Source organism: Seriola lalandi, unplaced genomic scaffold (genome assembly GCF_002814215.2).
Source record: "Seriola lalandi dorsalis isolate HSWRI2012SDOR001 ecotype SW California unplaced genomic scaffold, Sedor1 jcf7180002054271, whole genome shotgun sequence".
NCBI classification, from domain to species: domain Eukaryota; kingdom Metazoa; phylum Chordata; class Actinopteri; order Carangiformes; family Carangidae; genus Seriola; species Seriola lalandi.
Window position 1 is genome coordinate 289,986 of NW_019524824.1, and position 17,887 is coordinate 307,872.

General features: G+C 40.1%; 1 protein-coding gene across 1 annotated transcript in view; it reads left to right on the forward strand.

Moving 5' to 3' along the window:
• Nucleotides 1-17,887, forward strand: part of kcnh5b (potassium voltage-gated channel, subfamily H (eag-related), member 5b) — a 127,408-nt gene that overhangs the window by 87,455 nt on the left and 22,066 nt on the right. Inside the window, exon 12 of the mRNA XM_023405307.2 lies at nt 9,529-9,725. Within this exon, the coding sequence (XP_023261075.1) occupies nt 9,529-9,725 (197 nt within the window). The remainder of the gene's footprint in view (nt 1-9,528; nt 9,726-17,887) is intronic.

Here is a 17,887-nt window from a genome sequence, read left to right on the forward strand (position 1 = left end):
GATGGAGGAGGACATTGGGGAAAATAGAAAAGACGGGGAATGATGTGGCAAGAGGGAGAGTTAAAGAGAGGGATGAATGGAGCAGATGGAGACACAAGACAAGGTACATGAAGTTGATGGCTTAGTGGAAAGAATAGAGGGAAAGAGAGAGGAATAGGATGGACAGAGGTGATTTGCAAGGTAAGAAGACAAGTAAAGGATGAGGGAATTGAGGATTGGAGGTAGGAGGAAGAAAAAGGAGGAGTGGAACTGAAAAACAACAGGATGGGAGGAGGGACAGTAAAACAGGGAGACAGAGGTTAGAAGGATGGAGTTATAGAAGAGGAAGAGATTGAGAGGATTTGCAAAAGAATCGAAAGATGGAGGGAAATGGGGCAAAGTGAAAGGATCAGAGGAGGATGGAGAGAAAAGAAGAAGAGGATGGAGGGTGTGTGTGTGTGTGTGTGTGTGTTTGTTTGTTGTGGTTTTTTAAGCTGCTGATTTCCCCAGGCTGAGCAGTGAGGCTGCTACACACTCTGCCCTCATTAGTGTCCAGTGGCATCAGGTGTACAACACAAATACACACGTATACACTCGAGGTACATATACAAATGCCACTGTATATTTTCTTATTATGACTCTTTAATGTGTGCATGTACAGGCTGTGGAAATTAGTCTCAGTAACACACACTCATATACACACCACACCTCATACACAAGTGTAAACGAACAAATGCACATGACTGTGGCAACTCCAGTAAATACTCATATGTAATAATCCTCTAATTTCCCATCGTCCACCAGGCTTATTGTGGCACCAGCTCTAACCAAGCTCATTCACCAACAACTGCAGCAGGCAGCTTTGATGTGTAACACACTGAAAGATCAGTTTGTCCTGATGAAAAAGATCCTGATTCTGGAGGCTTGGAAACCATCCAGAAACCATTTCTGCTGCGATGCTGCAGCTTTTCCCAGACACATCAGGCCAGACAGAAGTCCAATAAGATTACTGGCTATTGTCAAAAAGAATGGGGGACCAAGTCATTTGCTGCATTGACTGACAGCTGGAAGAAAAACATTTCAGTTTGAAATGAATTTGTCAGAAAGTGCAAACCAGCAGAGCAACAAACTTTTGTGATAAATGATCAGTAACAAAAACACATCTGTGTCCAGTTTGTGCTGTTAGCTCAGCTGGTAAATCTGCAGTAAGGCTGGACTGTAAACTGTAAAGTAACCAAGACTGTTAGATCTGAGATTCAAGATTCAGTTTTGACCTTGGAAGTTGTGACATCTGGTGAACCACAAGGCAGAGGACTCAAAAGCACAACTCTTTACTGGGAAACTGGTCAACACACAGGAAGTCAAAAATCAAACAGGCAGACAAATCCAAAGAGATGAAGCAGAGGCGAAGTTAAAAAAAACAAGGGAAAGAGTAATTAAACCAGAAGACTTAACAGTAGGAATAATGGCTGGTACGGTTGTTGCAGAGGTATGAAGATAAAGAGACGCAGGGGGAAGGGAGCGGGGAATGAGACACAGGTGCAATACATTATTTGCAATGAATCTGAAATGCAAAGGGAAAATTGACGACTCCAAAATAAAACTGCGAACAATTGGAATAAATGAAAACATGACCTAGGTGACAGAGCAGGCCATGACAGAAAGTGATGACAAGATCCACCCACTTGGTTTTTTTCCGAAACTGATTAAAAAACCAAGCAGATGGAGTTTTTCAGACCCAGTAAAAACCAAGTGAGTTACTAACTAAATCGATCTGCCAAATTTTTGCTCATGAGAGTGTGTTCAGTGAAAATTTCCCAACTGTGTGCAGCTGAGCGCTAGCACCTTAAATCATCTTAAGTTTGCTACCTCACAAAGTAGATTCAGAAAACACATCGTTAAAAGATCTACTTAATCATGTACATGATCCATTTTTGCCCTCATACTTGTTCTCTAGACATTGTTGCTTGTTTCTATTAAACCTTGGATGATCTGTTGGTCTCTCAGCACTGAAAGAGCAGATAAACAGACGACCAAACACCATTAGCACTTTAGTCTGTATTATCTATTGAGGATTTCTTCTTCTCAGCTTTTGGTCTGAGAAAATTCAGCCGCCCTTTTATTTTGTTTTGCCAAAATGATGAGCTGATTAATTTCTTAATCCATTATTCATGCTCGGTTATGAGAAGGGGATTTTATCCTGGCCTTCTATTCACACAGCAATATGTTCTGGCCCAGCGAGCACTACTTCAGCAGCGAGCAGGAGGAGATGAGCCTCCAACCACATATGAATCTGGCTGCGTTACAAGATCCAGTAATAAGAATCAGTGCAGGGCTATTTAGATGTGGAATAGATTAGTAGAGGAATATATTAACAGTGCAGTTTAAAGGGACAATGATGAAAGTCAACGTGCAACAGAGAGATTCTTGTAAAATTTCTTAATGCATAGCTGCTATTCGCCACTATCTTAAAGGAGCTATTTGTAAGTTTTGCTGTTGATGCACAGCTACTGTTAGCATTAACAGCTGTTTACTTACCAGTGTAGGAGAAATGTTGCGAGTCTCCAGAGGTGGAAAGCAATCCCTTTGTTTTGCTTCCGTTTCTATCACTTATTTTCTTCTACAGAAGTTAGCATGCTAACCAGCTAGCCTCGTCCCTTTACTTTCCAATACCGAGTCACTGTAGCTTCCAGTCTGCCCTGAAGAAGTAGCGCTGCAGAGGACGTATTATAACCTTGATAACATTGTTTTGTACACGCAACAATGACTGAAGCTGGTTGGCGGGAGAGAAAATGTACATATAGTACCTTTAAAACTAAATTACGAACACTCTTCACCTCACATCTAAACTGTGTGGATGTAGAATAGCTCCTGCTTTGCAAAGGCTAATGAGGGTTCTTGACAACATTGTGTACCATGCCAAATTTAAAGATCGCCATGCTACGTAATGTCAGAAGTTCGGACATGTACATCTACCTGTCAATCTGCCAGTGAACACTTTCTTCTATGTGAATGAGGAAGTTATTCAGTCACTGGTGTGAAATGTGAAAACATTAACTGTTTCTGTGTTTGGATGTGAAATAGTTTGCATCACATGCTACCTTATATAATTAACAAACCTGTAATCTGTGATGTCTTGACTCGTAATCAGATGAAATACATCACATATCTGAAATGCATAAAACTATCGAAGTGGAATACTGCACGCAGATGGTCTTTAGTTGTCCCTTGCGTGGTCTTTTCTCAGCATGCCACTCAGAATGAAAATGTGAGGATTAAATGGAGATGAATTAAAGTTAAATTATGGATTATGCCTTTAAATTCTTGCCAAAGTTAAAGTGTATTGATGGAGGAGCATTTAGCAGCACAGCCCAGTAGCTAAATCTGGATTATTGAGTTGCAGGTGAAACTGGACTACTGAATTTCATTTTAAATTTTAGGTGTTTTAGTTGATCGCCTTTATTTAAATGGAATTTTGACTATATTTCAACATGTAACACATTCTTCACAATCTACAGGAAGTATTTTTCTGGTATTTTTCTGGTAAAAGCAGTTGAAAAGTAAATTCCTAACATGCAGTAAATCATTGTTGTGCACAGGTTTGAATGTGAGATGCCACCTCACTGATTGTGAACCCAACCTTTCAGGTAAAACCTCCCTCATCTCTAATGGCTTCCGTTAGCTGTTGGCTGCTTATAAAACTTTGGGGTTTTCTGCAACTATATTTCGTAACAGCTTGAAGGACCATTCTGCAAACATTTGTATATTAATCTTGGGAGGAAAAAAAGTTTGTATAAAATAAATCTTCCAGCCTTCACGATCTGAAGCTCATATAAATACTGCACATATGTTGTGTGGACCAGACACATCACCATTTGGTAATTAATACATCAATTATCTTAATGAATGGTCTCATTAGCATAAGTGGTAATGATTAATATCACGCTGATCATGTTGGAACTTTTAAGCACATCATGTTCTTCTTGTTGAGAACAGAATGAGCTTCATTAAACTTCTTTATTGCTTTTTCTGCAGTGAACATATTGAGAAGACCTCATTAATCATTAATCAATCAATTCCCGTCCAAAGTTGGAAAAAAAATTAAAACGTTTTCAGACAGAAGCTGCGGCTGAATCAACATTTGGCAAAAGTCTGGGAGTATAAGTGCAGTAATTATTAAGAAGCGTGCTTCAAATGATAATAGTTGTAGTACTTCTCATATAATAAGGACCATTAATGCTGCTGTTGGTGGATATCAGTGTCACAGCAGCTTTATAACTGTGTCCGCCCACTCAGTTCTGCAGGATAATGGCCTGACAGGGGCTACAGCAGCATCAGCAGCCAGCTGTAAGTAGCAGCGTGAAATGGCTCTTACTGGACTGACATCCGGTGAGCTGCACTGCATGATAAAGCAACAGGGGGGGGTGCACGCCCACCCACAGGCAATTTCTTTTTCTGCTGATGGGGGATACAGGCTCTAACAGCATCCCGAGTCATCACCACATCTGTCAGGATGTTAACTGTGAGTTGATCTCGTATAGACAAGAAAAGCTCCAACATACTTAATTTAAAACCGATACACTTTCCAATGGATAATGCAGCTTTCTGTCTTAATGGCTCTGATACTTTTACAGTTTTTGTGTATTTGGTTTGTTTATGTTGAGAGGCTGAGATCTTGCTGTGCATCCTGTGGGTCCTACAGGATTCCTGTGGGATCAAAGGAGTATTAATGTACTGTACACTGTGTCACAGGGGGTTGGGGTGATGTGGGAAAAACAAACCTTGGCAGTAAATTAGGTAGGGAGGAATTTAAATGTGTTGTTTCATCTGCCACAGCCGTTTCAGCATGGAGTTGTCATATGCGGTACAAATATTTAGCCAATAAAAGATCAGAGAACATGACTCACTAGAACATTTAAAGCGCCCATGTTCTCTGGGGATGAAGCTCTGTGAGACTCAGACTTAGAGATACTCAGGATTTAAACGGTTTTGTGACGAGATGTGACCGGACAAGTAAACCAGGACTCGTAAACAAAAGAGATATGAATCAGAGGTGGCTTGTTTATTTGACTGTTAGGTGAAGTTTCTCTGCTTTACGTAACTGTGATGGATCATGTCTCTGCTTTCATTTTACCTCATCTGGTCTTCGGTGAAGGAGACCTGAAGAAAGAGCTGAATGTAAGTGGAAGTGTTGTAGAAGAGAAGACTGACTGATTTGATTATAAGAATGTGTGTGTATACCAACATACAACAAGTGTAAACCACTTAAGAAACACATGAATGCATCATTGGGATCACACAAGCCGCCCCACCCCCGCCAACATGTTGTTGATTATTACATGTGTATTCGGTATCCATATTTGACCTCGGCCTTCATTTTGCTTTCAACAACAAACCTGTAAAGTTTCATGACTGTATCTTGGCTATGACGCTATGATGGTGACAACATCTGACCACAGACAGACAGACAGACAGACAGACAGACAGACACCTGCCAAAGTACTCAAATCTACCTCTGTGGTACACACACACACACGCACACACACACACACACACACACACAGAGGAACTAACAAGGTGAAAACAAAACAGTCCCACTGTCACACCTGGTAGTAATGAGCAGTGTGTTCATGTCAGTGTAATTCACCAAAACTTTTGAGGTGGCCACAGTATAGAAGAAAGTCCTGTTTCCTTTTTCAGCACCTGTAGTGACACTCTGAAGGTTAAACAGGGTGACGAGGAGAGTTGGGAATCAATCAGACCTTATTGATAACCTGTTGATTGTAAATATCTCGAAGCTGGGCTTGCCGGCCCCTGCTCTCTTTGCTGACTGCCTTGCTTTGGCAGCCTGTTTTTATTTGCTGGACTAAGCCAGAACCAAACCACGCAACAATACAGTAAGTCTAAATTGAATTAAACACTAGCATTGACTTGCCATTCACGTACATTGATGTTATGGCAGTAGATAAGAGGGGTTACACTGACCTTTTTTGACCATGTTGAGTGTGTAATAGTCCCTGTGAGCAGTCAGGCAGAATGATATGAGCAATGGTTACAAAGCCTGGTGATAGGGGTCATGGTCACCAATGTGTCCACCTCCACCCACCCATTCGTAACAATCTCCACTGTGATTTTTAACCCTGCTCTAAGTGTCATAGTCGGTGCACACAACCCTCTCCTTCACACCCCCCACCCCCACCCACCCCAGCCCGTGTGACCAAGTCCACATCCAGACGGTTAATTGCCGTGGAGCTGCGGTTCTCCGGGGAGCTCATTCCAGGCGAGTCCTGCTGCACTGAGCTGCGGTTGGCTGTTGGGAGAGAGAAAGGGACCCTCAGGGGGCACAGAGGAGGGATTGTCGAGATGAGATCCACTCACTCACTCACTCACACACACACACACACACACACACACACACACTCCGTCAGCTTTTTTTGCAATATTATGTTGGGACTGTCACACGTCTGTTACTCAGGGTGTTGTGACAGCTTGTGGACAGTGTGGACTGCTTTTCGTCTCATCCTATCCGGGTCAGCTGTCAGAGAAATGCTGAGCTGAGTGTTGTGGCAGGTTTGACACAGATCTGAGTCCTGATTGTTCTAGATTTTACTTTTTTGTGTCTGCTACGGTGAGTGTGAATGAATCTCTTGAGGGAAAAGTGGTGTAGAAGCACCATTATACTCCATTTACTACTCATCAAAAGTTCTTTACATGATATTATTTTTTAGTACTTTCTCTTTTTTCTCTATTTTTTCCTCACTTCATGCTGTCAATTGACAAAGTGCTGTTAAACCATTTTTATAGTTTATTAATCCACTTTATTAAAAAAATAAAAATGATGGTTGATGATCAGTTTCTCTTGATAACATTCGGCAGATTTTGATGACGTGAAACATTTGATACTGCTTCTAATTATGATTCTTCATACTAAAAATCTATTATTATCAGAAGAACCTTGGCGTTGCCCAGGAGATGCTCACAAGTGTAAACATGCGTTCATCTGCTCTGGGTGATTAGCATGGGGAATGTATGCTGGCAGGTGATAAGTCAAGCATCCAGGTGGCTGTGTTTGGGTTGAGACCAGTGGAGGGAGGCAAGTGGGTTTGAGAGGGTCAGTGCTTCAAGCTCAAGAGTTTAGTTTATTTTTGTGTTTACAAAACCACAACTACCTTCTGTAAAAATCTTTCCAATCCGCTTCATTGAAGCCGCAATTTCCTTATTGTGTACCTTATTACTCATGAAAAAAAACATGTTTAAGCTGTTTACTTTCCATTTCTTCTTTTATACTTGGAAATGGCAGTATTTGACCACAGATAACCTACCTGTGTATACCTGTGTATATAGATGACACATCACATACATCATTAGGTAATTACACTAAATTACATTACAATCATTTGGCAGACACATTTGTACAAGGTTATTTTTAATCTCTAAAGATACAACAGCTTGTTGTCATCAAGAACTGGAATCATTCAAAATAAAGTGTTTTTTACGGAACAGTCTGACTGGGATCATTTAAAGTAAATTTTGCCCATTAATATTTCTGTACTTTTACATAAATATGTAACTGACACTTTTATAGTAACATGTTGGATGCAGGACTTAAAGTAGCATTCTTGATGATTTCTGTTTTGTTATCAGGTTTAAATGTGCCAATTTCTCAGTTGCCACTAATCTATCTAGGACCCTGTTGCCTTTACTTGACCATTTGTTCTCCAAAAGTTGTGATCTTTGTGTAGATTGTGTCATTTTGTGCAGATAAATTGCACCTGTAAAAAATGTATGACTGTGTGTGGTCCCTGATGCATCCCTTATTATTGTTATTTTTTACAATTACACTAATGAAAGATGCGCCTTCTTTTTGCAGTTTGGCTTTAACTGTGTAGTTTCCATCAGCAGCAAAAGCCACCATGGTTGAACAGACAAACAAAAGAACAAAAAAATAAATAAAAATCAAATTCAAAGAAAATTTCAACATGTTACAGCACACACTGTTTGATCGACAGGAAGAATTTGTACCAATGCGGAATTCTTCGAAATGTCAATTGGGTTTTGTGATGAAAGTTGAGGAGAAAAGGTTTTCCTGTTCTCCTGATCTTTTGTTCCTCACAGCAGTTTTTATTCCAACTGACAGCTGTCAAAAAATACTGCCAACCCCCAGCAGCTAAGCTAAATGGATTAATGCAGTCAGTGGACAATCTTCTTCTTAATGCAGTTTGTTCTTATTTTACATGTCACCACTGCCCTTCCGTCATACCACCACTTTCTTTATGCATTTCGTTATTTGGCTGTGAGTATTTTCCTTTCCTTCCTTTGTCTCTGCCATGTTTTTCCTTTTCGTTCCACTCGGATTATGTTGGATCTGAAACTGATGAAATAGCTGTAACTGTACCTGTTACGTGCCTGGTGGTATCAGCGTGTGATGGTACACATGGTGAGACCAGCAGCTCTGGTTGCTATGGCCAGGTAAAACTGTTGCTAAGGACAGAAACAGAGTGGAAGTGTGTGGTTTATGCAGAGATGCAGATGGTGCGTGTTCAGTGTTTTAGAGGCAACATATGTCCATACAGCTAATCAGTGCTATCCTGTTTTTCATTAATGTCAGATAAAAAACCTTTTTCTACTCTCTTCTTCTCATAATTTCCTAACATTATACTAACTCATCAATATGATGCAATGTACTGGTCCAATAGAAGATGCTGCTGTTCGTTTTTCTGGAAAACACATTCTAGCTGCTGAACCTTGACTTCCCTGTTCAGTGATAGCATGACTTCCTCTGTGGTTTAAAGCTGCTGGATCAAATAACCCCGTTGTTAGGTGTAAAAAATATGGCCTTATAAAGATAATAGAGTTCCTGGAGAGCCATAGCTGGAGGGATTGACTCTTCAACACACACGAACAACTCTGAAATCCAGGGCAGCTCTTGAAAGTTAAGCTTCCCATCGGACTGTAGAGGTGTAATTTGGTATTCTAGAAACTAAGTGCTCATCGTCTAACAGCACTTTTTAAAAACACATAATCTGGCAATAATGACCACTTTGCATGTCAATTGTAAAGTCCAATCTACCACAGTCTTGATAATGTATGGCTCAGCTCTGTTAGGGGAGTATTTTTGTCTCAGTTCAGCAAAAGTTTGAAGGACTTTATATCCCAAAAACCATGTAATTTTAAACTAGTATATTGCTTTTTTCTGTCTCTGGCCAGAACTATCTTCATTTTGCCGGCTTTTCCAGTTTTTTCCTTGGCTGAACGACATGATCATTTGGTCTCTAAAATGTCAGGAAACTGTGACAAATATCTGTCTCAATTAATCAAGTAATTATTGGATTTCAACATACCTAAAGTTACACTTGAAATGAATGTTAAACAATTAAGGTAAGTCTAAAGCATCAATTCGCATTAATGTGAATTGGACACACCGGTCATTCAGCTATGGCCCAGTAGCAAGACTCAGTTCTCTTATTGTGGTGGTGGTGTCACCTCTATCAACATTTATCAACATCATCAAACTCTTACCTTTCTTGTGTTGTTTCCTTTTCTCGTCAGGTAAAGGTGACGTGTTTGGCGATGTCTTTTGGAAAGAAACCACCCTTGCACATGCGTGTGCGAACGTCAGAGCACTAACGTACTGCGACCTCCACGTCATCAAGAGAGAAGCACTGCTCAAGGTCTTGGAGTTTTACACGGCCTTCGCCAACTCCTTCTCCCGCAACCTCATCCTCACCTGCAACCTGCGCAAGCGGGTAAGTTTTACAGCTTTTTGAACAGTGCAGACAAACACACCTGAAAAACTACATTCATATATTCTACATAAAGCCACATGTACAAACCTAAGCATCCTCATACCAGTACAGTTGACCTGTAAACATTTACACACATTACATGTTTGTGCTCAGCCTCATATTCAGTCTAGACAGATTACGTAGCTTATTAGCAATCAGTGAGTTGCCTATTTTCTCAAGATTTTCCTAAAACGATAAGGAATGTAATTTAGCTCAGTTTTCACGGTGACTTTGTGAGGTGAGTTGACACCAGCGCAGGGCTGGAACAGGAGGAAAAATGTTAGTTAATGCAGCTAGCTAGAAGTGAGCCATTCAGCTCAGCCGTCTGTCATACGTAAATCCTGGACACAGCAAAGTTCATCTGTGCACTCTCTTGAAACAGGTGGTGTTAGAGGCTTGATGGCTTATGGGACATTTCCATCCAGCTGTTTTTGAGCACATTTTAAATTTGCACATAAAGAAATCTGAGTGGAAATGATGAGAATATTAGAAAAAATATCTAAATATATAATTTTACGCTTGGGAGAAATGGAAAAGTTCGGGTATTAGCTAAGTACAATGAGAATAGATTTGGCGCATAAATGAAATACAGAAATCACATGACTTCCCCTCCAGGAGAGACAGTGGCAGACAAAAACATGAGACTGCAACGTTCCTTGAATTAATACAGGAAAAACAACCATTTCCATTGTCCACTTTGCTCTCTGTTAACGAACTTTGCATCATGTTAATACATTCATGGTTTGCCTTCATTTGAGGTTTGACTTTTGCTCTTTTCTTTCTTGTCTTTTCTTTTGCTTATTTTCTGAAAATCTGGTTAAAATTTGCAATAAATTTGGATGGAAACTCGACTTTACTGACAATTCACTTGGCAAACTGGTGAATGAGCCAGACACATGCTAGTGCCAGTCAGTCATAGTAAATTTCTCTGCTAGTTAGCTTGCTAAGCTAACCTGGTTGTTACTGGGGCAGTAAGTTTGCACAGTTTATTCAAGAGACATAAATTACCATTTGTAAGGTTTTGTTTAATGTTGTGCTAAATGAATGTTCAACAACATAGAAGCACAGGAGTCTTTCATCGGGTTTCCTCAAAGCATATATTTAACTTCAGCTAGCCATTAGAGGCATACAACAGAATTTGAAGCTCTGTGACTTGTTGCTTGTTACTGAAATACACCTTAGGAGTCAGAGTTGACTTCTCTCCTTTAGTTTTTATGTCCACAGGCTTGTACCTTTAACTTTTTATAGAAGAACCAGATGTTTTCTCATATAGTTTCTCCTTTTCAACTGACGATTCAACCAGGAGAGTTTTATGTTCATTCAAGCTTTGAAGTGCTCCAACTGTCAGTCACCTTACACTGTCTATGCAGAAAATGAGCAGCACTTTATTAAAGAAGACTGAGACGTCCAGTGGGAAATCTAAGAGGAAAATCAGGGATTGAGGGGTTGAAACAGGCAAAGAGATTTCTCAAGGATTTTTTGTTTCCCTGCCTTCATGAAAATAAACTGTAACCACGTCATATTCAGAGGTGGGCCATCTAAATTGGCTTATTTCACACATCCTTTCTTCTACCTTTCTCTCATAATAACTCTGTTGTTGTTTACTTGTTTAAGTTGTTTTTCATTTTTTATATTCTCAGCGTGCTTTGAACGCAATGAATTATACATACGACACAGGTAACCTCATTATGTCCTGTGCCCTTTTTGCTCTTTCTTGCTGAAGCCCTATAGCAGGCAGTCTCTTCGCTCGCAGCAGCATTTTTCATACTGTGTTTAAGTTCATTGTTTATAGATCATAAGTTATTGATGACCATTTGCTTGTGTTGTAACTTCCTGTGCCTGTGCAGTATGTCTACATGCAAATTCTGTGCATACTCTGACTTAGAAGGTTTTTATTTAACCAAATATTTTATTTAGAAATGATGGCTGTGTATCGATCAAGTCTGTACTTTTAATGCTCACAGCTCCAGTCCGGCTTCAGCTCCAGGTTTCTGGTTAGTGACTGGATGCTTCTGTGTCAGTCTGTTAACTGGCTGTTTTATTTAGTTACCGGAGATGTTTGACTGTGGATCTGTCTAGTTCATTTTTCTTAGTTCATAACTCACTTTTGAGGTCCCAAGTTTTGATGCTACTGTTGATTTCTAGAGGAATGAACTGCTCCATTTAACCTAAATAATATTTTCACTCACTGTTCATTCATTTATTATTGGCAATTTTATTATTAATACTTGTTGAATTGCATAAATGTCAGTAGACGATGTCAGTCACTGAGTCACTCAGACTGAAACACCTTAACAACTTTCGGGTGGATTGCCATGAAATGTCATACAGATAATCATGTTAAACAGATGATGAATCCAGATGATGTTGGTGGCGTTTCCTCTGGCGCTGCCATGAGGTTGACACACATCAAATTTTTCATCTGGCACCACCGTTAGGTAAAAAATTTCAGTTCATCCATTCTTTTGGTTTATGACCAATTAATTAGGAAACTAATGTATTTCCCATAAGCCTCAGCTGTACTTTGTTTTTAATGCTAACTAGCAAATGTTTAACCTAAAACTCTAAACTGCTTTAAAACGGGTAAACATTATTCCTGCTAACATCAGCATGTTAGCATTTTTTCTATGGGTCTGTAATTTCTTGATAATTTTACAAAACATTTCCTGGAAATAACAGTAACTGTACTTTTTCACACTTTTACATGTTCATGATTTGCTGTGCACTGATTAAAATTTTCTATGATATGAGAGCAGTGGAATTAATGAATTGGTAGAGCAGATGAATTGTCTCAATTTTCCCTGTAATTAGCACAAGTTATATACTTCTTTCCAAGAACCTTCCTATCAGTTTGCATTTATAATTTCCTTTTAAGGGAACTGCAGTAAACTATTGAGCCCGTAAAACAAAATATGACCATTTTTTTTAAATACATGCTGTCTAGTTCTTACAGGTAACTGTTGGTGCAACATTTTACTTTTGCATGTTAGCTTGACTTAGATATGACGGACGGGCCCCATCAGCTAATCATAAAACTTCAGGATCAGTTAAAAGATTTTATTTTGGAAGGGAATGCATCTCAGTTAGAAAAGATGGGATGCTCATTTTCATTGTGTCCCCGGTGTGTAATTTAGGCCGATTACACAGCAGCAGTTCACACACAAATCTGCTAAGTGAAGCTTTAAAATGAGTTAAGAAGTAAAACTACCATTACGATGAGGTAATGGCTCTTATGTTAAAACACAATCTCCCTTCATCATGTGTTGGCAAAAGAACGTGTCATGATTCATGAACAGGTCTTTAAACAAGCTTAGCCGCTCTGAGAGCTGATGACTAAATCTCACATCTTTGGCAGACACTCTCTCTAAACTTAGTTAATTGTAACAGATGTGCACTTTTTTTTTTTTTTTGCAGTGTGCAGCAGGAATCTGACCCAGTGGTATCCTCATGTAAACACAGAGCAGAAATAGTGATGTGGGCAGAGCTCTTTTCTCCTCTCCTCAGTTAGCTCTTTTGTTCCCGGGATGCGTGACAGCTGCTACAGCGCCGCCATGATGAAGATAAACAACTTGTAGCGGGAGCTCAGACAGGGGCCTGTGGGGGCTCTGAGGAGACCAGAATGTGTGTCAGCCCTAACTCGCCGTGTCACTCATGCAATAATGGCCAGCTACCAATCTGCCTCCCTAAGCACTTTCCTTTCTCTCTCTAGCTTGTTCTCTGTCTCCTCACGATTCTCTGACTTTAACTTTATCTCCTCATTGCATCCTGACTTTCTGCAAAACACTTGTTAATATTTGAGGAAGAGTGTTTAGTGATCGTGTCTCTCTTCAGACTGAGTGTTAGACGGTGCTCATTAGGCGAAGGCAGTGGTTCTCAACCTTTATTTTTTTTTTCAGTATGTCCTCTCAGCCCTATCAGATGGGCTCGAGTACCTCTTATTCATTTTAGATAGATGGCGATGGCTTAACGGATTTTTTCAGCAGTATTACACGGCAGAGAATATACACAACAGTTCTGCAACAAATCCTCCCTTCATAAAGATGAAGATGCTCAGTTTTTAGAGAGGTGTTGATTTAACTGTATGATCATTTTAGACGATGTAGTTGTTTTTCTATTGTTTTGTCAACCTCATTTATATCAGAGGAGAGGCTTAATAACACAAGAAAAATTTCAGCAGATAGCAGTGCAAGGTTTTGCCTGTAAGGCTACGTTCACACTCCTACATTTTAGTTTCAAAATACTCCTGGTGTCCACTACTCCGGAGTTTTCAAGCACCTAAAACTGAGACTTTGGGAAACACTGCTGGATCTGTTTTAGTCTGAAAGCTCTGGGGTTGTGTTCTTCGGAAACGCAGACACCCATGGTCGCTCCCTGATTGGGTCGCGATCAGCTTCAACTACCAGTGTTGAAAGCAACATGGATACAATCGTTGTTGTCAGCAGCTTTTGTTCAGTTAAATTCTGCATTTTAACACTGCAGCTGTCTTTGCTTTTCCTCGTTAGTAGTATTTTCTGCAACTAATCAACTGCAGAGTACACAATCTGCTTCCTGTTTACACTGGCTCGCACAGGCCCACTGTACGTGAATGGTCATGTATGTATGCATTTCCAGGTGTGATGGTATGGACAGAGATCATTTTTGTTTGAAAACATATTAGTGAGGACGTAGCTTAAGGGCACTTTTGCATTTTTTTGGTAAAACCTTTAATCTTCCAGTTGTGAGATATACGAGCTCTTCGGTGCAGCACCACAGTTTTGTTGGTGTTGATCTTCACAAATGGCTGAGTTTTACTTTGCGATTGCTGACATATCCCTGGTCTTCCTCAAACAGACAGATTACAAAGATATAATCCAGATGAGTTTTTGTTCTTTGTATTTTTGTTGTGTTCTTTGTACCGGCTCCACCTTTCTTTACATTTGTCTGCACCACAAACACTGTAGGGCACAGCTGTAAATCATGCACATGTTGATGAGAACACAATAAAACAACAACAACACAAAGAATTATTATTCATTCAAATTATTATTATTAATATAATATATAGAATAGAGAATAGAATTTGTATCCGTTTGGGTTTTGTTTACACGTGTAACGTTTGTAGAGACAGTGTTACAGTCTATTCATAAATGTGTTAGGAAAGTGTAGCCTGGAGAAACGGTAGTTTATGTCGGCCACATCAGTCCAGTCTAGACATTCAGCCAGTGGCTCAGGACTGCTGAGTGATTTACAGCCAAGTCTGCACTTTAACTCTCAAAGGATGTGTTAGGATACAAAAACAGCTGAGAAGCAAATACTTGGGGATATTTATAGACACTTCCACTCCTTGAAGTTATTGGCCTTTTCCAGCTTTTGATGAAAGGCTTCTCTGTCAGCGTACTTGAAATACAGAGACCATGAAAAGTGTTCCAGTCCTTAAACTGTCTGTGGTGAAGCTGATTAAATCCTGAATTACAGTAGGTCTGCTTGTTTGCAATTTGACGTCACACTCATTGTGTCAGTTTAAAGAATATACACCGGTAAAAGATCACAACCAACACAATGACACAGTATTTTACGATCAAATAACTTTCTGTAGAGCCTTTTGTATCTATATCTGTAAAGCTGTCTTACCCATTCATCCATATCCTATAAGATCTGGACCAGGAAACTCTGCACATCAGTGGCAGTGAGTGAAACATTTTTCATTACTGAAGACTGATGTGTTACAGGAATCTGGTGAATCTCAAACAGAGACTTTGACCATATTTACAGACAAACTGTTCATGCATGGCTCATAGAAACCACCGATAAAGTTTGTTCCCACCAACTTGCACAGAGTACATTTTTATGAAATATAAAGAGAAGCCTCAGGGAAAATAGGCATGGGCAGCTCATCTCACAGCAGAGGCCACGGCCTTGCAACTACGACTGATTGCAGAGTGGATGGAAATATGCATTTTTTGTTTTCTGGAAATTAGGTTCAGATATGAGCTATGTTCAGCCATGTTTTGTATCCAGTTGTGTCTGGATTTCCTGGACAAATGGACTGGCTCACTCACTGATGTTTGAACTTATGTCCTCACACTTGAACCACATTTCATTTTAGCTTCAGAGTTTGCAGTGTCTCATGGAGGAGGGATGGTGGGTGTTTTATTTTTTGTCATAGCTTCATTTTTTCTTGTTTACTACAGCTTTAAGTCAACAGAAAGGAAGAGAAAGAACTCCTTTATCAGGGCTTTTAACAGAGAGTAGAGATTAGGTCCTTACCTACAGAAACATCACATTAGTGTTTTTGAGAGATTCAGTTCAGAGGGCAATAGAAAGAATAAAAAGATGCAGCAGTCGTGTTCTACAGTCATGGTGCACCAAACCTCCTCCTCCAGAGCTCAGAGCTTCTATTACACAAGTACTGTGTAAATGTGGCTTCTCTTTTTACTACTTCCCCAAGGCTGTTCACCTGGCTAAGCGGTATATATTACCTGCAGAGAAAAGTGCAAAAAGTGCGTTTCTTGGTCGTTGCTCTAGGGCCTGTTATCCTTGAGTCCCGACTCTGCAGCTTCTTCTTTGTCAGTAGAAATGTCCCTTTTCTTCACCAGGGAATCACTAACTGTTCATCACAGTCAGAATCGTTTTATTGGCCAAGCTCAGTAAAAGCGCAGGAATTTGTCTGTGATTTTGGTGCAAGGACGTAATGAGCGTTTCAGAGCAGCAAACTGCAGAGTTTAAAGGGAAACAAATACAATTGACTACAGACTGTAAATGTTACTTTACATTTAGGTGTTGGACTAAATATTCTACCTAAAGCATCACTGATTCTCATTTTCTATTAACAATGAATCAAATTACTGCAGTGGGTGATTCCAGCAATTAGCCCACAGAGAATTATCATCAGCTCTGCAGCTCGACTTTTTTCTGCTTGCCCCTTTCAGGTTTTATGGCACATTTACTGTACGCTTCTGTGCTGGACTGTAGTGGACGGTTCAACAAACTCAGATAAACCCATTGTACACTAGCTACCCACCACCAAACAGCAGACAGACACAGTTAGAGAGCAGCTGGTGAACATAGTGGGACATTTAGCAGCTAAAGAGTCAGATGTTTTTATTAGGAGTTGGTGGAGACCAAGCACAGAGTTAAAACTGGAGTGAAGATTGGACTTAGATTCATCAAACACAACTCTGAATACTAATTCCCAGAATCAGCACCACTTGTGCTTTGCAGATGACACCACAAATCCACTTAGAAATCATAGAAAAAAAGGAAACTCCTTATAATCTTGTCTCATAATCATCATGTTCCGACTCTTTCTTCAGTGTAAAAGAAATCCAGCTGTGGATGGCAGCTGTGGTGACAGAGCAAACAGGTTATGCAGCATAATGTTTCAGAGGGCAAATTTCAAAGTCAAAAAGCAAACACAAAGCTGCTCATTTATATCCATGGCAGCATTGTGCATACAAACTTTCTTTTGACATAACAAAGGCTGCAGGACATACACATACACATCCACTGATATGATCCTCGTCTTATGTTGCCATTGATAGCCATTTGTTTTGTGTTACAGAGACACTGTCTGTGTTTTATTGGCTAAAATTGAAAACTGTAAAAGAAGTATAATGGCACATTTTTGTATGTTTAGGTCCTCAGTTGTCAGTATGTCCTTGCCTCATTATCACCCTGATAAAACCCTGAACATTTCTCTACTTGGCGAGTTAACTGAATCTGATTTTCTGACACTGCCAAACACCAACCTTCGGATGCCAGCACAGAGCGACAGCAGACAAACTGATCTGAATCCACACCAGGAGGATCTGGCTGCAGTTGACTCGCAGTGTTTCATCTTTGGGTGGTATTCATCCTTGTTCTGCTGAGTTTTAGAAACCTAAATAAACAAGTAAACAGGACCCGTGAGTGAGTTTGTTTGATGGGGAGGAGCTGTTAAAGGCGCCTGCTGGGAGGCTTCTCATGCTGCGCTGAGGTTTTTCGGGACAGCTTGTGTGCTGGGAGGGACAGACTTCAGGGCTAAAGCCTGGAGAACGGGAGGCTTTTACCAGCCCTCTATTGGATTATTCATGTGACCGACAATAAAGACGGGTGGGCATACTGTGTGTGTGTGTGTGTGTGTGTGTGTGTGTGTGTGTGTGTGT